Source organism: Bemisia tabaci, chromosome 1 (assembly GCF_918797505.1).
Source record: "Bemisia tabaci chromosome 1, PGI_BMITA_v3".
NCBI classification, from domain to species: Eukaryota; Metazoa; Arthropoda; class Insecta; order Hemiptera; family Aleyrodidae; genus Bemisia; species Bemisia tabaci.
Genome location: NC_092793.1, coordinates 21908126 through 21932467, shown reverse-complemented (window position 1 = coordinate 21932467; position 24342 = coordinate 21908126). Strand labels below are relative to the sequence as shown.

The following is a 24342-nucleotide window of genomic DNA, read 5'->3' as shown; positions in this document are numbered from 1 at the left end:
GAGCAATCGTAATTTTACAAGTGTGCGGTAGTATAAAATCACCATTTAATGGTAAAAATATCTCTATTATTGGTTATGGCAAATACTGAATAGGAGTTCATATTGATCACCACTAATATGGTAATTATAATCATAATTTTTTCTCAGTGTGGTCATGGGTGGAATCACCGAATGCATCGCAAAACAACGGTGTAAGTCGGCAACCACATAACTCGGTTTGCGACGTCGCAGACTTCCTATCATACTTTATTTTTTAAAAGGAAAACTACTTAACGGCAATTCCGTAAAACTGCCGTGATTTTTCTACTCTGTGCGAAGAAAATTCTGCGTAAACTTCAAGGAGTGATGTCAATTTGTTCTCCTGTAAAAAAATAACAGAGTCGGAGATTTTCAGACACCGCAAACGAGATAAGTGAATGCGGACTTACGCCGTCGATATCGAATGACGTAGTTCCTAAACTTGCCGTTTCCTCGTTCTCGCAGAGCAAGTTCCGGGGTAAATTTAGAAACGGGGCATTTAAGCACACCTTTCCGCACATAGTGACACATCACACTCGAGGCACGTGACCTCCGCCAGCTGCTCGGCTTCCCGCGAGGAGTTGGGATAGCCTGAGGACTAAACGAGCCATTTATAGCTCACAATACCAACAAATATTAATATTTCAGCCCTAAAAATCACGGGACAACCCCTCGTGAGGCCCGGGGCGTCGGGCGCGGGCGGCTATATTTTGAAAAAACAAAAAAGGACGCGTGCCGTAATTCAGGGCCTCGTTCAAGAATTCACCTCGATGTCGTCCAATATATCACTATACCTCACTTCCGGAACCGGAGACCGTCGTTGTCGGATTGAGGAGTTCCCCGTGGAAGATTGCGTAGACAATTTCAAGATTTTAGGAAAATTCGGCAACGTTCCAGGACCCTGCACCCTCGCGAACTTGTGATTTCTAAATAAGCTGTTTCTCCGGGTTTACGCCCAAAAATACCTCGGCGCACTTCGGATATTCGGATAATAATGCGCCCTTCCTCCGACAGAGCTCGTGCTGTTTTGCAATAAATTATACCTCGCTCCGCTTCGATCTTATCACCGGTAACTTGTGATTTGTGGGACGGCCAGACGTTGTTCGGCTAAATGCCTCACCAGCCTATCTCACAGATCCAAATCCTTGCCCAATAATGATGAGTCGTGGGGGGTTGTCGATCTTATCGATTTTTGTTCTAGTTTGTTCATTCTGACTTGTTGCATTTATTATTCAGCGTCGAGTATACTGCATGTTTATTGTTATGAGTAATAATTAGTAGGTGCAAAGGCATTTTTTAACTCGCCATTTTTTGGCGGTATGCATTAAAATTCTTCATCGGTGGAAACGCGGTCAGTGCAATGCTTTCAAGCATACATAGGTTATAACGAAATAAATTAATCGAATTATTATTCACATGAAGTAGTTAATTTACTTTATCAATTATTATTTTAAAAATAGAAGCATATATTACCGCGTGTGATATACACACGGCTTTGGTGTAATTTTTCTTCATTTGCAAAGATACTTTTGGTGTTAAAAAAGGTTGTTTTCTTCTTCAATTGTGCAAATTTCAATTTTTTTTAAATGTATGCATTCATGTTTGATGTTCTTATTTATTCAGTTTTTTTTTGTTTTTAGAATTATTTTTAAAATTTTAGATGTATGTATTTGATACATACATACATACATATAAGTCGCTTTATAGCACTCCCTCGCGCTCTACAACACCTGACCTCCACTGCTTTCTGTCGAACCACAGCCCTTGGGGCATTGAGCACCTTAACATTTGATTTTAAAAAATGCATTTTATACTTTCTCATTTTTATTTTAATCTGATACAATCATTACCGTAAACAAGGTACAGAAAAACGGGAATTGAAATATTTTCTGACTCAGTCTTCATCTTTCTTCACTGTAGAGGAATCTCAATTCTTCAAAGAAGATAGGCTTTAATACAAAACCCTCCACCAAACTCAGCCGCACAAATTATTTGTGAACTTTTCAAGTTCAAGTTGGATGAATTTTCTTTCGTGCATACAAGTATGAGGCAATCGGTAGTCGTTCCTCTAATTTTTCCTTTTTTCCTGTCAATTGAACAAGATGATTAGTTCACAAGCAAGAGGAAGAGCCAAAGAGGGTAGGCCAAAGAGGGAGGGTTCTTAAAATCCCTTTCGTAAATTGCGGAGCAAAGATGAGAATACGTTGGAAATTAAATATAACATAGCTGCGGAGAGTGGGAGAATGTCAACCCGCAAGGAGCAGAAAAAGCAAGAAAAAATCGGGGATGGATTGTTCCTGCGGAAAAAAAGGATGAAAAAAGAACGGAGGAAAGATTGTTTGTCAAACGGAACTCCCTCAAGAACCGAGATATAAGCCGTTTTAGTTCACCTCCCTTCCGGATTTTGATAGAATGCAGATGCTTCTTACCCCTCTTATCAAATCTGGTGGAAAGACTCCTCTTTTCCCGCCGCAGCCGGTAATTACGATTAGAACGTAATACTCCTTCTGCCTCTTCCGCAATTGATTTAACTCTTAAAACATTCCTAATTCCTGTGTATTTTTTTCCCGCGACGCCCCGCTCCACCCCTGCATAGCTCTATATTTAGTGCTCACTCGAAATCTTCGTTTGAATATTATCCATTTCTTGTCTGTATTATAAATTACCCGTGAGGCCCTTGAGTTCTGTTGCCACATGCGCAAGACTTCTCATGAGGGACTGGATCAAAAACTGAATTTTTCGGGTCTCTCTGACGACGGTGCGCGGCTCGTGGCGTTAGGGGCAGCTGAAATATCGCCGCTTTCGGTGCTGTCGCCTCGTCACTTTCAGCTCTTTCATCTTGTTGTCATTGTTTCCCTCTCCCGAAAACATATGTCTCCGCTTTTTCTGTGACTCCTTTTTAATATATGCACTAATAGGGTAAAAAAGCGGTATGGGCTCATCAAAAGTGAATAAAAATTTTGGTTTTTTCAATACTCCATTAAAATAAAATTTGCTTCGGTTTCTTCTCTCCCTTCTTTTCAGGGGATTTAATTCTATATTTATTTTTGCAAGACATGAGTCCATGCGATGTTTCCAAAAATTATAATTTTTTAGGATGTAAAAAAACCGACATTCATCCTCTTGAAATCGTGATGCGATACTTAGTGCCTCTGCACGAACTTTTGAAATATAAAGAAGAATTTTAGATGCAATATCTCTGCATCTGCATTCCTATATATATTGAAGGATTTTTTTCTCTAAATTTTCCGACGAGAGACAGAAATACCTACTGAGAAATTTTTGGAAGTCTGAGAGAATTTCGGAAATTTTTTACCCCTTCCCACAGTCCCTCTAGAGTGGTACGTATTTTATGAACAGCTCCTAACATTCATGGATACACTAAAAAAAAAAAAAAAAAAAAAAAAACTCCGACCGTGGAGGCCGTACTAACCGCGGGCTGTATAGACATGCCGTCCGTTCCGGGCTCAGAGGCCGAAATTTCCGAGCGTAGGACTCGGAGCGGTCGACCTTACGGCTGCAGCACCCGGAACTTTCGGCTTCTAAGCCCGGAACGGACGATACGTCTATACAGCCCAAAACTTTTTTCAGTGTAGATAAAACTTCGATTCGATTTTGACGTGACACGTTTCCTTTCTGTTAAACTCGCTCGAGACTAGAAACAACTTGCTTGCACTCAATCTTGAGAGTAAATAAGTTTCTTTCACCTGAGGATCTTCAATTCGTCGCGGGAGCCTAATTACGCCGCGCGGTCGAACGACAGCGGCGCAGTCTGGCGGACGCGGCCCGAGTCATGAGGTTGGCGGTAATTAAGCGGAGCCATAGAATCAGCAGGATCGGAGATGGAATTGCATTTCGGGTACGGGGAGGACTGGCGGAGGCTCTAAAAATAAAAACAGGACTAAGCTAGGAGATTCCGAATTTATGTAAAATGAGAGCACGTCAACCTCGACGGCACAAGCTGCATGTCATCGGGGGTGCGCACTAATGCTCCCTTGTTGCCAACTTTCTCAGGTTTTCGACCAAAAAATACGCGATTTTGTAATTGTGCGGGTGAGGGCGCTGTATTGCTGGAACTTCTTGGGAAGTAGAATAATGAACCACTAAGAATGAGTACAAAGCGTAGAGACAAAATGGGCTTTTACCATAGGTCGCTTTATTTCTAATTCTTACTCTGCATGTTTCGAGGAACAATACCATGCCGAAATTGTATAAAAAAATGGAAATGTAGGTATCCTTGTGGGAAAATGCTGTTTGAGAGTGTTTCTGTTGGTAATAGACCCTCAAAATGTATAATGGGTAGGCTGAACTATTTGAAAGTTTGGAATAAACTGAGCTTCTAGGATTTTTTTCGGATTTTTTTTTAAACCCTGGATGGCAAAGGAGCCTCGTTTCAAAAATGCCAAAAATGTGACCAGTTTAAAACGACTTTATTGGCGGGCTCCGATGAAGTAGACCGACGACGGAAACAGCGTCTGCTGATTGGCTGAACTAAACCTCGGGCTTCGTTTTGTGACGTGAACTCGACCGACAGCTTTTGTATAGTCGGATTTTGGTAACGCTCAGAAATACTTCTTTGTACTTTTCAGTGAGATTTTCTTTTTTCACATAATGCTTCGTAGTAAAGAACATACTGCGTAGCCCTGTAAAATTTCCTCGTCTTTGCCTCACTCAGCTGTTATACTCAGAAGTGAAAACCAGCGTTTTGCTCAATTTGGGCTAGTGACGGCAACGCAGCCGGAAAGGGATGAGGACGGCGGATAGAAGATAGCGGATAGCGCGTGCCACCCCAACCATTATTCTGACACCGCTATGATTTAATGCAAACAAGGGGCGCTTTTTCCGCGTTTTGAGAAACCGAGCCGGAAAAAATAACTCGGAATCAGATGATGGGCTCCTTATCTATAAATATGTCAAAATACGCTGAGGCTTTCGTCTCTGCGCGTCTAATTACGCTAATGACTGTTATTATTCTCCGCGCTTTTTTATCCACCCTCACTTTCGCCGACTTGCCTCCCTTCAGACATTAACCGAAGTGTTCTTATTTTCTACTTTTCCACCCGTCTTACAGACGCACGGCGTAGGAAACTGACAGAGAGTTAAAAATTTCATAATCCGCGGCAGTATGCGACCTACTACAATACTAGCATACTACAATACTGCCATGCTAAGGAAGAACACCGTGTAAGCCTTCAGATGTTTCTATAATTCCTTCAAGAAAAATCAGATTTACCGAAAAAAATTGTGGACATTTTTATACAAATTTCTCAGAAAATTTTGCTCATGATTTAATATAAAAGTTTGAAAATTTCAAGGAAATCTATGCAACATTTTCCTCACAAATGCATTTTTTATTCGAGGAAATTTGGCAACTCTCGAATGTTCATACGGTGTTATTCCTTAGCACGGCAGAATAGTGATTACAGGGCACAGAGATGGCCTCAACGAATTCATGCCCTGACCGATGGTGAAGGGTAGGGTTCGAAATGAGCTGTGTTCTCCACAAAACTCCATTTTTCCCAGAGCTCACGTGAAACTGGAAGTGCGCCCTTTTCTGAGGAGAGCGACGAATTGAGCCCTGACAGAATCGGATCTGGAAAAGAGCCGCCGTACAATTTTCAATTTTCTAGTCGAGCGCACCCGCTTGACGCGTCAGGGGCAAAATCTGTCTCGAGGGATGATAATCAGACCCTGGGACGGGAGCCGGCTATGTGACAAGGAAGCTGGGGCGCGCCGCCTCTCTATGAGTAATTAGTCGAGCCTCAAACAAACCTGTCTCTATTTTCCCTGCAAACAATATTTCCTCGTCGTTTATCCATTTGCTCCGGGGTCGATCGAAATTATAAAGCAAACACCACGCAGGCACAGAAGTGACAGGGGCTGCGAACGCGTTTTTAGCTCAGTCAGGAAAAACTTTTTTTTCGAGTTGAGCAGGGGGATGCCGACCCACATCAAGTTGAAATTGAGAAAAGACTACGAGTTACATTCCTCTGTGGGACTCGGACACATTAAACAAAAAATTGCATGTAATCATGATTTCCTTAGGTATAAAGGGTGACCCAAAAGTCCTGCACCACCCCTATAACCCCTCGGGCTCTTGTCCTTTTTCAGAGGGATCCCCTCAAAGTTTTGGGGGTCCTAAAAGTCCTTCCCTTTGACCTGGGAGCAGCACTCGGAAAATTTCAAGTCTCTATCTTAACTTATTCCGGGTGATGCTTGCCGCTGGATGGTGGGAAACTTTCGGATCATACTTTATAATTATGTTTTCTTGAGCTTAAATTTTTGACAGGAGAGAATGAATGACGTGTCAAATACATTTCAATTTTTTTTTTTTTTTTTGAATCTTTTGTTCCTTTAGCTTTATATTTATTCTTTTAACTTTTTGTAACTTTTTAGCAATGGGGTTGGTCGCAAAAGTAAGAATTTTGTGAACAGCCTCAATTTTTCAAGTAAGATAATTGCTCGTAGAAACAAAAATACAATCGATCTTTGTTATATCATTTTGTTTTTCAGGTGCAGACAATTACTGATGAGTGCGGTCAAAAAATGCGCAACTCATAAGTATTATTTCAAAATATCTCCTTATATTTTATGCTTTTAAAAATACTAACATATCTCCCAAAAACTTTTAGTGGCTATTTCTGAATACGTCAAGAAGAGCGGTCAATTTAAAAAAAAACTGTCGGAGTGTTTTTTTGAAAATAACTAAATAATATAGCAAATAAAACATGAGCGAAAATTTGGAGATGTGCTCGAATATGTCAGTGATATTCATGGAATCAGATACTAAGCATATTTAGATATTTTTTCCACCCTCGGTGGCAGTTTGTCCCGACGCAGAGAAGCGCCGAATTGAAACATCGAGACGGAAATCGGAGGCGGAAACGAGGGAAATTGGGCATGGATCGATTATAATAGCAATAGCCGATGCAGACTTCCGTAATGAGCCGTTATCGGGCTTCCGAAACTCGAGCCCCCCTCCCCCCTCCCGCGAATGATAGCTTCACCATACATACATCCATACATGCACGTATCATATACGTATACATTGCTGCACAAGTGGGAAGAAAATTAGTGAAACCTTTCATTGAGCCCCCTCGCCCCTCGTCTAAACCGCCGGGTCTCGTCGACAGCGCCCTCTGGAGCCCCTCTGGAACATCCGATCCTGCGAGTGATGAAAGGGGGAGGGGGTATCGCATGGGAGTTATCAATATGATACATCGTTGGGAGAAATCATCGCTATCTTATGACTCGATGCTCGTTGGGTTGTGCTGCGATCAGATGACCAGTCACCCCCTCCGTCGCCGCCCTCGGTGGATCGATAGGTCAACGATTCGACCGGCCGTCGCTTCCCATTCCCTTCCTTTTCCGAGCTCGTGAGAAATGTTTCCGTCGTGGAAACCGGCTTAGTTGCCAATGGGAAGAGAAAAAAAATTGAGTGAAAAATTCGAGTGAAAAATTACCCTTGATGGGAAAAGGAAAGGCCTCTTTAAAATATTTATCGGTGGAAGTTATGAGAAAGAATACTTTAGTGTAAAGATGGACGAACCTTCCTTTTTAAAAAAAGAGAAAAAAAACCTCAAATGCAATCAATGATGCCTCATGTGGAAAGGAATGTTTGAAGTTCCAAGCATTCTGCTGCTTGGTTTACTGTCGAAAGATAAAAGCTGGTGGGTGATTACCATAATCATATCTTTGTACACCAAATCATCATTTTTTCTAATTTTGAGAAAACGCAAAAAACTGCACAAGCTTTTAATGGGAGGACTAAATGGACTACATTTTGCAATTTGGAACTATAAAGTCTAGCCCGGTTTAAAAACAACGCATGTGCCATTAGTTTCGCTATATGCACATAAGCGTTTTTCCAGAGGAGCCAGAATTTATAGGTCCAAATTGCAAAATGTAGTCAAATGGTGTTCGATGTTCGAATGTCAACCTCCAAACCCTCTAAACCTAAATCTTCAAACCTCTAGGAGGAGTCTTGGAAACCGAAAATCATAAAAGATGAGAAGATCAACATAGGCGGTTTCTGCACGAACAGATTCAATAATACTCCGCAAAAACCGAAAACCTACCGAGGGAACACGAACTGTTCACTCTGCGGCTCCGCGCGCGACACGTGGAAATCCGAGTGGAATACGCGCGGTGCGGAATTAAATTCCTATTCCAACATCCAAGAAAGTAAAATTCAGTTACGAAAATAATCATTTCTCTCAACGAAAAAAAGGAGCCGGAGCCCCGCCTCCGCGAGATTTACAAAGCATATTTGTTCTCGATCAACTTGACGTGCCCCCCTGACATTACCCCGCCCCCTCCACGCCCCCCTGCCCCCTCCGGTTGCTCGTCTCTGTTTGTGCAGGCTCGACGGCATGGCATGGCGTTCGACGAGCGATTCCGGGGGAATATGTTGCCTTATCTTATCTCCTTGAGTGGGAAATGAAACAATGTCGCCCTTTGTTTTCGAATAAATAAAGCATCCTACAATGTCGTAATTAAATTTTTCGACGCACGCTCATACTCGCTCACGAGCGACGTGTTCCGCGCGGCGGCAACGGCGACGCGGGTACATTTGCGCCTCTCTTCCTACACCTTTCTCCCGAGTCCGGCCGTTTTGCATTGTGTCGGAGATTTCCGTCAAAATGAACAGCGTCGAAGCCAAATCTTAAAATGCATGGAATTTGTTGGCAGATTTGTTCGACGGACGCGGTCGTGGCCCTTGAAAAATAAAGGCAAAGAGGAGAGAAAACGGAGGAATCAGAGAAAAATGGGAAAAAGAGAAAAGAGGGAAAAATAGAAAAAAGGTGTAAAAGAAAGAGAGATAAAAGAGATAAAAAGAAAAAGAGAAGTGGAAGAAGAGATAAAAGAGAAAGACGAGAGGGTAATAACCTGACACTCTTTATTGTGATGTGTGCATAAAATAAGTTGTATTAATGTGTGATATCTAAGTAAAGATAGTAAATATGATGAATTTTATGCTTTTTTTTTTAAATTATTGTAAATACGATCATGCAGGCGATTCAATAGGAATTCCACGGTAGAATCCGTGCACATTATGAAGGAGCGGTGCGTGCGAAATGGATGTTCGACTTTTAGGTACCTGACGCTGCATAACCAATGAATTGAAGGCGCCCTTATCCGACTGACTAGCCGTTGAGAGAGAGGCGCGGTACCGGCGGAACTCCTCTTTTAGCTCTGACGTCAAGCCGGCCGCTCTGAATCTATGGGAACGGGTTTTTTTTTGATAGATTTGTTATTCTTATGAGCACTACATGGCAATTTATAGTAAAATTGAGAATTGTCTCATTTCCAGCTTTTTCAACTGGAATCTTAAAATCTTTGTTTAAGGTTATGTTCTTTGGTTTTGAATCAAACGATACATCGAACTACTATCGAATGCGATCCAGTATCGGCTTGGACCGCCCGTCTTATCGCACGGAGCCTGAGAGTTAACTCTGAGGGCTGGCAGCATCGGAGGATTTTGCAGCCGATTTCAATTTATTCAATTAAATCTAATTTATACGGCGAAAAGATGCAACAACTCTTCGATTCGCGGCCGTTCGATGTTCTCCGATCGCTTTCGTCCCCCCCCCCCTCCCCCGATACTCGCGAGCCCTCCCCAACGGGGCAGACCTCACGCGGAACACTCGCGACAAGATATTTTGACAGAATTTACGTTCGATCGATCGCCCACCGCCGTTGTCGCTTCGGGCCAAAATTTACGCATTTCAAGGAAAAAATTTTTTTTGCACTGTCGGGAGTTGACTCAAATAGTTTTTGTTGCGCGAATCGTATATTCTATACGTGAAATTTTGGTCAGGGAACATGCTCGCACTTTGCACCTTCTCTACCCTAGTGGAAGTGAACCTCATGCGGCGGGAGGTTCGCAGGTGGTTAACTGTCCGCAGCGGGGACTAACCTCATGCAACCTCAAGCAAGCACCCGTCGCATGGAGTCGCATGGAGTTCACACCCTGTTCCAGGAAAAGCTGCATGAGGTGACGGGTACTACCTCCCGCGAAACCCAGGAACCTCCCGCCAAGCTCCCGCCAAGCTCCCGCAAGCCCTAATCACCTCAAGCAAGGGCCAGCAACCCCATGCAGCCCACTAATTACACTGCCCCTGCACACAGTGGGCAGTTCCAGGTCAAAGGAAGGAGGAGTTGAACTTAAAAATCAAATTTCTTTCTCAAAGAAGAGGAATTTCCTAAAAAATTGAGTCAAAATTACTCTAAAAATTAATGTGGCACTTGAATCATGTTAATCCAAGGATTTCACCCTAAAGCTGGTCTCATTTCTGCGTTTCACACAGCCAGAAGTCAAGAAAATAAACTTCTAAGGCATAAATACATGTAATATACTTATGTCAAAAATCTGATGAGCCGTGAGATGCATGCCATCTTATGGGATCCAGGGCTCATCTGAAAATGGGCATGTGCTTTGGGCTGTTTTTTTTTTTTTTATTATTATTTTTTAAAGTCCTATTTAATTCTCTTTTGACAGTATTTGTCCACTCATAAATCCATATTTTAATTGAGCAAGGAAGTTAAAATTTCTGATGAGTCTTGAAATAAATGTGTTCATATGGAGCCCAGGGCTCATCTTAAAATGAACACGATGCCTTCATAAGAATATGGATCCGTGAGTCAACAAATGATCTCCAAAAGAAGAATAAACAGAATTATTCAATTGTATAAATAACATCATTCCAGCCTTGCGAGTCTGAAATGAGTTTCCTGAGTAAAAAATAAGAAACTTGATTTTTGGCTAGTTCCTCCTTCCAAATCGATCATGTGTTTTCAGTTGTGGGGAGAAAATTGGATAATAACTCAAATGAAAAGCTCCAACAATCTTGTTTTCAATGAGTAAACGTGGGCTCTCCTTTAAAATCAAGTGACCCAAGGCTTACTTCCCTCTCTTCACACAATTAGGCACCAGAGTTCAACATCTTTCATAAAGGTACCTACTCACTGATCATGTGAGTTGATGGAGCTTTGAAAGAAAGTCACGGTCCAAAATTCCCATCACAAATTTCCCTATCTCTTTCAGCATGCCAAGAAATAAATATTACCTGTACCTTTTCCACCCATGAACTTCCAGAAAATTCCAAGTCAAAGCAGTAGTTTTCACTTGCTTTCACAGTGAGCAGAAAAATTCCAGGTTCCAGGCACATACTTAATGATCAGCTGGCGATTTTCACAAAATCTGCACCATCACTGGAACTAAAAAATTTACAAATGAAATTTTCACAGTCTACCAGGGTTATACTCATTCACAATCGGTTTTACAAAATTTTTGAATTTTGAAAGATGATGCAATAATTCAAGTTAAACTGAGACTTTTTTTTAGATGCAAGCACTTAATTTAGCTTAGTTAACAATCACAGATAATGCGCTGTTAAGTTATTTTCTCCTCGTGAAATACCCATGAATATGCATGAGGAAACCAGATAAGGACCACATATTCTCATTGATTTTAATTTTCAGCACCTGTTTATTTAGTTGAATTTTTTTCTATGTATTTTGTGGGTCTAATTTGAGCTCAAAAACAAATCAAAACCAAGAGTTGAAAACATGAGAGTCCAAGTCACTTTGAACGGTTCCTTTGTTTTCTCATCAACTCTTCCTTCATTCATGTGACGGCAGACGGAAAAGGCTCCAGGTTGATATGATTCGACTTAGCCTCTCGTAAGATTTTTGATCGCATTGAAAAAACTCTCAGATCCCTCCGCAGCTCACTAGCAGTGCCTGAAGAAGAAACTTTAAAGTGACCAAACTTCTAAAAATGCATAAGTAAGTAATCTCTCATTCTCTCTGTAATTTCATAACATACTGGTAGGTATCAAATCAGTGCACATCATTCTAAATTGCCTCACTTTGAAAGTGCATTACTTCAATGTAATTGAACTGACTTTTGCATGCAAGTAGATTGAGATCAAAGGCTCAGAAAATTCAAAGGGATCCCTCATTGCCATACTCCCTCGATCAGAGCGGATGTTTTTCATTAAAACTGGAGATAATACAATTCATACCTCACACTTCACTCAGCAACAGGGCTTTCCTACTGCGTACCACAAGACCGATCGGCGTCGAAAAATAATACGAACTGAATCTCAAGTCCAATATCACATAGTTAGCACTCATTTTCATCAATTCACGAATAAATCCCTCTAGTTTTTATGAAAGTATTCACATGATGCAACTGTATAAAACTGTACCTACTCTGGTAAACCATAGGGTAAACATTGCGAAGATGTGAGGAATCATAGGTTAGAATACAGAGCTGCCACATCGTTAGAAAAAACATACGAAATTCCATTCGCTTAGCATCTCGTATCGCGATCATTTCGAACGGCAAGGCAACTGCGAGCCAGTGACGTATGATTTGACAGACTCCAGGTTTTTCGCGTATTTGCCAAGTTGAGGAGAAAAAAATGCAAATTTCGCCGTTCATAGGGATTGGTGAAAGTCGATTATTTATTAATCTTGATTATAATTATTGATTATGATCATCATACTTGTGCGAAGAACGCATTTTTCCTCTGAATTTGACGTCGGACGTATTTTTCTTATCGTATAAATGATTAGGAGGGTAAATCTTGAAACATCGCATCGATGATGCGGGATTATGAATTTCGGCCATCGAATTATTATACTTTTCCTTTACCATCGCATTTATTAATTTTTTCCTCTCCCTCTTCTTCTCGAACATGAAAGCAAGTAAAATTTTTTACACTTGTAAATACTTCTCTAAGAAAAAATTCTCGTATCGGTCAATGACTTATCATCTTAATGGGTCGAGGTTTTCGGTTTCCTCCTCAGTAACTTGAGCGACTGGTACTGCAACCTTCTTCCAAACCGCTACAGCGATCCGTATAACCGGAACCAGGAGGTTTTTCCCATCCGGTAGGGCAATATACGATGACTAATGAGTCTGAAGCTGCAGGGGTGTCGAACATTGTTCTTTTCAGGTGTCCTTTGGAGTTATTCCAAAATCACGTAATGCTTCGGGGAATGGATACGGCTAAGGTACTTCTGATATTCCCAGCGCACGGGGACTTTCATCAAAACGTTTCGTAACGATTTTGAGTCATTGAATGTTAAACAACGGAAGTCCCCGTGCTGAAAATTAGGGCTAGGGGTTGCGACGGGGAGGAGGGTGGAGAGGAAAAAATCCTCCAGTTTCATTTCTTGAAGCCTTTGGAACATTGACCGACTGTTGAGTGGCTCAGTAAATTAAACGAAAATAAAGTAAGACATTAAATTGATTTCTCACAGGTTCCTCAAGATATTACTCAAAAGCGTTCTAGAGTTTGGGTGGGGGGGGGGGGCTATTGGGGGCTAAATGATTTTTCAAATGTTCGTGGCTTTGTTGCGCGGTTTGCAATTTGGACTCGTCACCTTTGGCAAACTAGCACAAGCGCCATGCGACGTCTAAAAAATTTCCGCCGTCATTTTATTTCTTTACAGGCAAATTTTTGTTCCACGACGCTGTGCTAAAATTTCGTTGAATTTTCTTTGTGGTGCCGATATAATTCAGTGAAATTTTCAAACAGATTCAACCAACAATTTTTCTGTAAAAATATAAAATGACGGCGGAAATTTTTCAACGTCGCTTGACTGATTTATCGCACAAGTATGATGATCATAATCAATAATTATAATCAAGATTAATAAATAATCGACTTTCACCAATCCCTATGAACGGCGAAATTTGCATTTTTTTCTCCTCAACTTGGCAAATACGCGAAAAACCTGGAGTCTGTCAAATCATACGTCACTGGCTCGCAGTTGCCTTGCCGTTCGAAATGATCGCGATACGAGATGCTAAGCGAATGGAATTTCGTATGTTTTTTCTAACGATGTGGCAGCTCTGTATTCTAACCTATGATTCCTCACATCTTCGCAATGTTTACCCTATGGTTTACCAGAGTAGGTACAGTTTTATACAGTTGCATCATGTGAATACTTTCATAAAAACTAGAGGGATTTATTCGTGAATTGATGAAAATGAGTGCTAACTATGTGATATTGGACTTGAGATTCAGTTCGTATTATTTTTCGACGCCGATCGGTCTTGTGGTACGCAGTAGGAAAGCCCTGTTGCTGAGTGAAGTGTGAGGTATGAATTGTATTATCTCCAGTTTTAATGAAAAACATCCGCTCTGATCGAGGGAGTATGGCAATGAGGGATCCCTTTGAATTTTCTGAGCCTTTGATCTCAATCTACTTGCATGCAAAAGTCAGTTCAATTACATTGAAGTAATGCACTTTCAAAGTGAGGCAATTTAGAATGATGTGCACTGATTTGATACCTACCAGTATGTTATGAAATTACAGAGAGAATGAGAGATTACTTACTTATGCATTTTTAGAAGTTTGGTCACTTTAAAGTTTCTTCTTCAGGCACTGCTAGTGAGCTGCGGAGGGATCTGAGAGTTTTTTCAATGCGATCAAAAATCTTACGAGAGGCTAAGTCGAATCATATCAACCTGGAGCCTTTTCCGTCTGCCGTCACATGAATGAAGGAAGAGTTGATGAGAAAACAAAGGAACCGTTCAAAGTGACTTGGACTCTCATGTTTTCAACTCTTGGTTTTGATTTGTTTTTGAGCTCAAATTAGACCCACAAAATACATAGAAAAAAATTCAACTAAATAAACAGGTGCTGAAAATTAAAATCAATGAGAATATGTGGTCCTTATCTGGTTTCCTCATGCATATTCATGGGTATTTCACGAGGAGAAAATAACTTAACAGCGCATTATCTGTGATTGTTAACTAAGCTAAATTAAGTGCTTGCATCTAAAAAAAAGTCTCAGTTTAACTTGAATTATTGCATCATCTTTCAAAATTCAAAAATTTTGTAAAACCGATTGTGAATGAGTATAACCCTGGTAGACTGTGAAAATTTCATTTGTAAATTTTTTAGTTCCAGTGATGGTGCAGATTTTGTGAAAATCGCCAGCTGATCATTAAGTATGTGCCTGGAACCTGGAATTTTTCTGCTCACTGTGAAAGCAAGTGAAAACTACTGCTTTGACTTGGAATTTTCTGGAAGTTCATGGGTGGAAAAGGTACAGGTAATATTTATTTCTTGGCATGCTGAAAGAGATAGGGAAATTTGTGATGGGAATTTTGGACCGTGACTTTCTTTCAAAGCTCCATCAACTCACATGATCAGTGAGTAGGTACCTTTATGAAAGATGTTGAACTCTGGTGCCTAATTGTGTGAAGAGAGGGAAGTAAGCCTTGGGTCACTTGATTTTAAAGGAGAGCCCACGTTTACTCATTGAAAACAAGATTGTTGGAGCTTTTCATTTGAGTTATTATCCAATTTTCTCCCCACAACTGAAAACACATGATCGATTTGGAAGGAGGAACTAGCCAAAAATCAAGTTTCTTATTTTTTACTCAGGAAACTCATTTCAGACTCGCAAGGCTGGAATGATGTTATTTATACAATTGAATAATTCTGTTTATTCTTCTTTTGGAGATCATTTGTTGACTCACGGATCCATATTCTTATGAAGGCATCGTGTTCATTTTAAGATGAGCCCTGGGCTCCATATGAACACATTTATTTCAAGACTCATCAGAAATTTTAACTTCCTTGCTCAATTAAAATATGGATTTATGAGTGGACAAATACTGTCAAAAGAGAATTAAATAGGACTTTAAAAAATAATAATAAAAAAAAAAAAAACAGCCCAAAGCACATGCCCATTTTCAGATGAGCCCTGGATCCCATAAGATGGCATGCATCTCACGGCTCATCAGATTTTTGACATAAGTATATTACATGTATTTATGCCTTAGAAGTTTATTTTCTTGACTTCTGGCTGTGTGAAACGCAGAAATGAGACCAGCTTTAGGGTGAAATCCTTGGATTAACATGATTCAAGTGCCACATTAATTTTTAGAGTAATTTTGACTCAATTTTTTAGGAAATTCCTCTTCTTTGAGAAAGAAATTTGATTTTTAAGTTCAACTCCTCCTTCCTTTGACCTGGAACTGCCCACTGTGTGCAGGGGCAGTGTAATTAGTGGGCTGCATGGGGTTGCTGGCCCTTGCTTGAGGTGATTAGGGCTTGCGGGAGCTTGGCGGGAGCTTGGCGGGAGGTTCCTGGGTTTCGCGGGAGGTAGTACCCGTCACCTCATGCAGCTTTTCCTGGAACAGGGTGTGAACTCCATGCGACTCCATGCGACGGGTGCTTGCTTGAGGTTGCATGAGGTTAGTCCCCGCTGCGGACAGTTAACCACCTGCGAACCTCCCGCCGCATGAGGTTCACTTCCACTAGGGTAACGACTCCATTATTGTCGTTTCCTATGAAAGGAAGACTGCAACTTCACGATAACGTTGCAATATTTTCACTCGCAATTTGTGCGTATTTTTAGTGGGAAATTGTTGAGTATTTCTATCTGAAAATTGAACTAGTTTGTCTTTGACATTCAAAGATTATCGAAACTGTAGACAGAAATCGGCAAGTCATTATGAATTCTAGTATCTGCGAGAATTATCTGAAAAAACCTTAACCCATTGGGATGGAGTTTTATTTATTCGTCTAGGAAACGACATATCCAACTTATAAGTTGCCCGTAGAGAGTATCGTAAATGGTTAAATATTTGCCAGAAATAATATGCTGGGCGACCGATACTTATATGGGAGACGTGGTGCATTCGATCAGGCTGAATCGATATTTTATAATGACCTCTCATAGATTCTCATACTTCCATACATTACATTTACTACTTTTGTCGCGAATTATCTGATAAGTAAATCGATTCTGGCCCGGCTAAATGTTGATTTGACACCTCGTTGCCTCTCAGTTAGTTTCCAATGTAGGTCCTCGCTTTATTTTATATTCTTTAATCGGAATATTTCGTTTCTTTTAAATGCTGGTGCATTAATTGACACTCAAAGAGGCACAATAATTCTGTCAAGTCGGTTAGCGAAGCCACCTCTTAATCACTCAGGATGGAATTATTTTAAAACCGCTCTAAATGAACCTGTTTATTGGGCCCGTGTCTTCTTTTGGTCGATTCCAAATGTTTCTACAGTCCCTCCAAACTCGTTGTACCAAAAGTATGGGATTTTGAAAAGCGCGAGCATTTCGATTCATCATGTCATCTCACGAAAAGACTTGAAAAAGCTACCACCGATTAGCACTTATTGAATCAAACCGTTGTTTTTTTAACACAATCCTTTCAATCCCAATGAAACAAAAGATCCCAGTGAAAATTATAAAAAATCAAAGGGGTGTGAGAAAGAGTTGTGGGACAAATCCGGGAAAACCGGATAATAAAACACAGGCATAATAAAGAAGGAACAAGAGGCTCTTACATTGAGGCCAGAAAGATTGCATTGCCGCCGAATTTCTCGAAATAAATTGATATGTCTACGGTTTCAAATGCCCCTCCCTTGGACCGAATGGCTCCACTGTTGTCCGGACGTGCGCAAGGTGTACGTAAGAAAGAACTGATACCGTGAAAAGGAGAAAAAATGACGATAAATAACCAACCATTGACCGTTCGATTGAAGAAAGACAGGCATGGTTGCGCGATTGAGGTCAAATTAAAATAATCAGCGAAACGTTAATTCATTTAGACCAATGGAATTTAGATGCTCTTGCCAGCCAATTTAAATGGATCTTACGAGGAATCATGTTTTTTGCGTGTAGGTAACAGTATTTTTCTTCCTGCAGTTTTCTTAATTTTAATGTTGTTGAAGATTTCAAAAATAATTTAGCGGGTATTTCTGGGGTTTCATTCATTTGTCTGTTCATTGGTATTTAGTGAATTCTCTAAAAACTGTTTTCCAAAAAATTTACAAGGCGTATTATAGTTGTTTTCTCTGCTTCGTGCGAATGAAAATTAAAATAAAAAATAAGGAGTTGTGAAGAAATCTCGTTTGGCTATTAAACGCAAAAGCCAGTCATTTCGTTAAGAAATAGAAGGGACTCGAATGGACGACTGTTAATCTAAAAATGAGTTTAATACACAGCAAAATTTTCAAGCTTGCGCGTTAGCATTTTCTAAACCAAAAAATACAATAAACAAAGTTAAGGTTATACGAATAAAGATCATTGAGGTCACTTGCTCTGCAAAAAATCACTGCCCGGTTGTCTTCTAATTTTGGAAATTAATTCGAAAAAAAAAGTTTCTGTGCACATTCTAGCAACATCGAAAAAGGTCGGCACCACCAGGGTCGCCGGTGAACATTAAAATTTCATCTAAAAAAGAGAAAAATAGCTGACTGCGTTTTCTGGGAATTTTCCGGCGGCCGAAACAAGAGGATGAGGTCAGGCCGGATCGAAAGGAAAGGAAATGATTTCATACATCACCGTGGCTCCTCGGGTGGAGGTCCGGCCCACGCGACCCTCACAAAGGCAACATACGCGACCTTTCGAGATGCGCCTTTTGTTGTAAACTATAACACTGGCCTCATTGTTGTACACATTATGGCGTGGTCCTTTCGTCTGTTTGCGTTCGTGCCTCTCGGCCTCATCACGCTTATTTCTCACCTTATTTATTTACTCCCTCTTTTATCTTTCCTCTTGTTTGGCATTCTTTTGAGGTGCCTTTTGAACGATAAGAAAAAATCCTACTGTGAAAGTTACAGCGATACGAAATTAGGTACGCACAATTTCGAGCTCAACAATCCAACTTCATGCGGAATTCGATCCTTCGTTTATACGTGGGCGAAGAAACGATATCACCCAAATTGTCGAAGAAATCAAAATTGGAGGGATTATGGAAAAATTTATGTCAGCAAAATTTTCAGACGAGCGCCCAAGTTTATGTATACATTACGCTTTGTCAATCGAAAAAACTGCCTAAAGGACATTTGGAAGACATAAAATAAAGAGGAAGAAAAAAAAAACGTTTCCTTAATAATTTTGAAACATCCCGTACACGAAAACATCCTACTATCTAGGTAGTAAATCTTATCGAAAATACATGAAAAAGGAGGTGGAATAAAGTAAATTTGATTTAATTTCAATCATCGTTTTACGGATTCCTTTCAGAGGAAAAATTCCAGGAGAAGCAATGACGAGGAAATTTGCATCAACAGAAGTAGGTAGCTTAGTGGAGAAAAAAAGCTCAGAAACTGTTTAAAAACGGATTTAAATTAGTCAATTTCATCATAAATGGGCGTTTCCGAGGAGCGAGTCTCTTTTCAAAGCGCTTTAAATCAACTTGTAAAGGACAGGGATATTCTGACATTTTATCCATCTGAGATTCTTGCGTAATGCTGGACGGGAGTCCGCTTCTAAAATTAAAGAATCAAAGATAGCACGCCGACCATATAATTCATCGGCCTGATTTATGTTTCTTTTCCAAAAATATATCTACTTAAAAATATTTACGTGGATAGAAAAAGCGTGTTTGGTTTTTCTCCTGGCCGAAGTGGCTACTCGTTTTTAATTACAGATGAGAGGAACGGGTTTCAGGATCCACTCTGCGACGTGTATTGATGTGGTACAAGGAACTGACATTTGCGTTTGACGCTCATAAATTACTTAATTATTGAATTTTGGTGCCGCGATGAAGAAAACTTTTAAAGTAGCATATTATGAGAAAATAAGTCTACAGCTTATAAATTAAAAGAAAAAAACCCTCTAACGATGGCTTAGAAGATTCTGAATCGATGCAACTGGGAATTTTTGACATGGATCATTTGATTAAAACAATCGACCTCCCTCTAGACACTGGCAGTGATCATTCACGGTACTTACGTACAGTTGGTATACCATTTCATCATTTGCTTCGCTGCAAAATTACTGATAAGCTAGTATGGGCTCAGTACATGAGCTGCTCTAATTTTAGATGCTCCTTACCTGCAACAAAACAACGAAGAAAGGTTAATGACATTTTCAAAGTGATTACGATAAAAAAGAACAAACAATATCTCAGTTTGACAATTATTTAGTAGGTTAAAAAAAGGAGATAAAAGTATGTGCTAGTATATGAGGACTAGCTGCATGGTTCGAGATGATACTGAAGACGATGAAAGGTAATTTACTTTTAAATATAATACAAAAATAGAATTTTGATTGAGGACACATGCATAGGCACTTTCTACTTTCACGCCTTACTGACAATAAGTAATGTAAGTATACACGCCTTCACAAATAGCTACTGATAACGCCACACGAAAATGGCCATTGTGTAAGAAGATATTTTTTATTAATTATTTTTTTTTCTATATTTTTTTAACCATTAATTTTCCAAGATATTGGACGAATAAGACGGTCGGTGTTATTTGACTCTCCGGTCGACCGTTTATTTCGTTGTGATAGGTAATTGCGATAAAATAAATGAGGGAGGGAGGTAGACCAATACATGAATTCACATCGTATCTTATCGTATTATTAATTTCAAAATTCTCCTACAATTTTAAAATAAACTATACCTCGAGGCATAGCAAGAAAATGCGACGTACTTTTAAAATAAACACTTGAACAAATAGTTCTATTCACAGGGCTCCTGCACTTCTTTTGTAACAGTCACAGAAGCATCCGTTATGAGGACAGAGTACTCTGTTCCCACGACCGAAGCTCTGTTCTCACAACAGAAAAATTCTGTAAGTGCAACAAAGAAACTGCAGGAGCCCTGTGAAGAGGAGGTTCTGTCGTCAGCACCATCTATTTTTCTCTGTGAAGATTAAACTCTGTGTCAACAAATACATTTTGCGATTATTAAGGTCGGATTTTCTTACGATTTTACATCGAATCTAAAGCTCAGAAGCTAAGGCCCTAAATTTCGCAAATCTGCTCGCTGAAACTGTAAAATTTAACATTTCACAAGAACTGGCAACGTGGTAAAGGACAACCAAACGCAAGTGGCTCTTTCCCGCCATTGGTCTAAGACCGAGCGCCCATAAAATTTAATTATGCAAATCCACTGGGATCATTGTTGCCCGAATGTGCCCACAAATCTCATTCCCTTCTAACACGTGGAACGACATGCAGCGAAGGAACATTTCACTTCAGTCCTTATCACAATGGGGAAAAGGTGGGGACGCATCTTGGGTTTTCCAGTTTGTTGTGGTATAGCACTCTTCTCCATGATCAAGATGCAGTCTCTATTCCCTCGACATAAAGCAGGATTTTGTCGTAGGGATTTGGCTACTTTCGAAAGCCGTGGGTGTATAAGAAAAAATTGCAATGGAATTAAGAACCTGCAACATGCCCTCGCGCAAAACATAATGTCCCCCAAGGAAGTAACGAGTAAATTAACATTATTGTCGACAAAGGCGAGGCGTGAATGATCAATTATCGACAAATCCCCATTTGAAGATATGGCAAAGAATCGATTATTAAAGTGTTCGTTGCGAGCACCCTGTAAATCGACCCTTTTCCATGGGGTTAAATGGCAAATCAATCGATATATCGCAAAGCATGCCACGCCACTGATTGTCAGGCATAGAAGGAATGAGTCCAATTAAAGGTGGCACTTAAATACACAGAAAATAAAAAATAATGATAATGAAATAAAGAACGTTTACGTTGCTAGCAAACGTTTACTCCGGAGGCATGAACTACCACTGGAAAACACACTACAGCCCTAGACGGAAAATACCATAGGCCTGTAAGGTGTGGATCAAAGATATTACTAAAAATAAAAATAATAAAGGAACATGGAAATTTTGCAAACACGCCAACAATTAATGAAAGGCTTGCAGGGTAATCAAATGCCATCTCTACTTCTTGCGCCCGTGTAAACGATGAATGAGCTTGAATGGCGAGCAACATCACTCTGATTCCAAGTCAGATTTAATTGTAGCCGTGCAGCTTGCGTGGAAAGATGGGAGGCCTCAAGATGAGGCGAGGCAGAAATAAACGCGAGGAGCAGTGGAGAGGAAACGAAGGGAGGGTGGAGGGGAAAGGCGAACGAGGAGAGAAGAGAAGCAATGTAAGAAATTAAACAAAACAAGTAGAAATCATAATGTATTTTATTGACATGTTGGCTTTGTTTCGACCGTAATTTATATTATGCTTTGCCGTTGTTGCCACAGCATGGTCCGATTTAAATTGGAGTGCGAGAAAAAGCTTCGTGGAGTAAAAGATTTGTACCCCGAAATATGCATTTTTGAAATGTTGAGGGAGAAAAGAATTCATTACAGTGACGAGTGAAAAGTCAGAATTTTCGAGCGGACTTCAAAAATTGTAAACTCATTGTCGTCGTAGTTCGTTACTTTACATATTTTTGGAGAGTATTTTCTTTTTAAAGTAATAGAAAAAGCAATCGTCTTATGTATGCAAATGGCCGCTTTGTCCAAAGCTACAGGGTTAAAGGGTGAGGTCTTGCAAGTGAGAATTCATGCACGATCAGTCTGAACCGCTAGAATTTTAGGAGCTGGTGAGATAACTATTCGAACATCAGAGTAGGTTTTTGGCCGCTATCTAAGTTTGAAGGCGCATCATACAGCCACGTTTCCTGCCGTCCAGTCTTGTGATCGGTCCTATCCTGTTCCCAGTGCTAATCTCGAAAATACACGAACAAGCTTTTGAAGTTCTGAATTAGGATTTTTTCTCTTCCTCTTCCTGATTTTGCAACTTTAAATTATTTAAATTAAGGATATAGTCTCAAACCAATGCTTGAACAAAGCATCTTCAAGCTCTAAATGCTTATAGAAAAAGTTTGTCTAATTTTCAAGATTTGCTTCAGCAAATCGACATATTCAATTACTGAAATGTAAGATATTCGCTATTGAAACTATATTTAAAACAAAAATTGCCGCAAAAAGCAATATGAAACGACACTATAACCATGCAATTGCAATGATTCATTCATCCTCAATTGAAAAAAGAATCGTCAAATATCCTACGATAAGTCCCACTGCGCCTTCAAAAACCGGCAGTATTCATGGTTAAGACTCTGATTAGAAAATGGCAAACCAATAAAAGGACGAAATGATAAAAAAGAGAGAGAAAAAAAACTTAGGATACCTAGGTACGATGATTCCTTCAAGTATGGAGCGGTCATGGCCGCCATGTTCCATAAGTACCGTATCAAATCGATATTGGTGTACATCGCGCGTGGACGTGATTTCACAAACACATATGCATCACAAATAATGTCACAATCAGAGCCCGGTTGACGTTTTCTCCAAAAACTAAGAGCCAACACGAGAATTTCGGAAAGTCGCACTTCTCAGAGGGTATAACTTGAATGAGCAATTTATTTTAGAGGTTATGTTTTATTGCGCACGTAATCGATGACCCGCACAACTAAAAAACGATGATTCGAGCACGAATCGGCGGCAGCGTTCTTACCTCATGCCCGGTCGCGACTGACTTATTCAAAAATTACGAGCCCATTAACAATATAATAACATTCTCCGCTCTCGTCCTTTAATAGGCGGAATTTATTCACTCCCGATCGGAGAAGGGGTTCGCGGAAAAATTGTAATGAATATAAATAAAGGAGCCAGGTTCACGTATGAAGTCCTCGCGTCGCGTAGCAGAGCGGGCAGGAGCGCACCTCCCGAGTCCCGCCTGATCGAGATTTGATAGCCGACTGGTTTCTGGTTTTCCATTTTGTGATTTTGGAGCCACCAACCTTCCTCGCAGCCCCCTGCGTCCGCCTCCAACGGCCCGGCGGCCGTCCATGAAGTGGCCTTGTGGGGGGGAGTAAGGGGCGAGGAGCCCTATGCGCGTGGGTTCCCGTGCGTTTGAGGACTCATCTAGGAGGGGTAACCTTTTGATCGGGAAGAAAATCTTCTTCAGATAAAGGTGCTTCGCGCCTGCTGTTGCGCATACATCACACTATGTAAACTCCTCTGGTGACTGAAACGAGTATGGTATACTCAATCTCGTGAATGGTATACTCAACCTATACCGTCAACGCAGGTATTTTGTATCGTACATTTTATTTACACAAATTTTCCATACAAATGAAAAAAAAACGCCTTTTAAAACAAGAAGGTTTGAATTTCTGTGATTTCGGGCGAAAATTTATCAGGGTGGTAAGTCCTACAACGTTGTGCGTCAACCTTATCTGAGGCTTTTCTGATGATTTTTAGATGCAAATGAGACGGTAGATAGACTGTTTCAACACAAGAGAGAGAAAGAAAAGAAGAATTGCTTCAATGTGTGACTGAAATGTGTTGTTTACCGACATGCACTCACTTGAAACTGCATGAAACATCTGATTGGGGTGAAAAGAAAAAAAGTAGAAAATGTAAACAAGAAGAGAAAAAGCAAAAGGATAGAAAACGCTTTAGTGGATGAAAAAGAGAACATTTATGAATTTAATTTTGATCTTACCTACGAAATAAAATCAGAAAAAAATAGTTCTTGACATTTGTGTTGGGTTCTCT

At 40.3% G+C, this 24342-nt stretch overlaps 1 protein-coding gene across 4 annotated transcripts in view; it reads right to left on the bottom strand.

The window, feature by feature from the left end:
* LOC140224221 (sal-like protein 3) overlaps positions 1-24342 on the bottom strand; it is a 207660-nt gene that overhangs the window by 35296 nt on the left and 148022 nt on the right. Inside the window, exon 1 of one of the 4 annotated variants that reach the window (XM_072297953.1) lies at positions 22970-23542. The exons of the other annotated variants lie outside the window; for them this stretch is intronic. Within the exon in view, the coding sequence (XP_072154054.1) occupies positions 22970-23054 (85 nt within the window). The 5' untranslated portion in view covers positions 23055-23542. Of the gene's footprint in view, positions 1-22969; positions 23543-24342 lie in introns of those variants that run through there. 4 annotated transcript variants of the gene reach the window in all.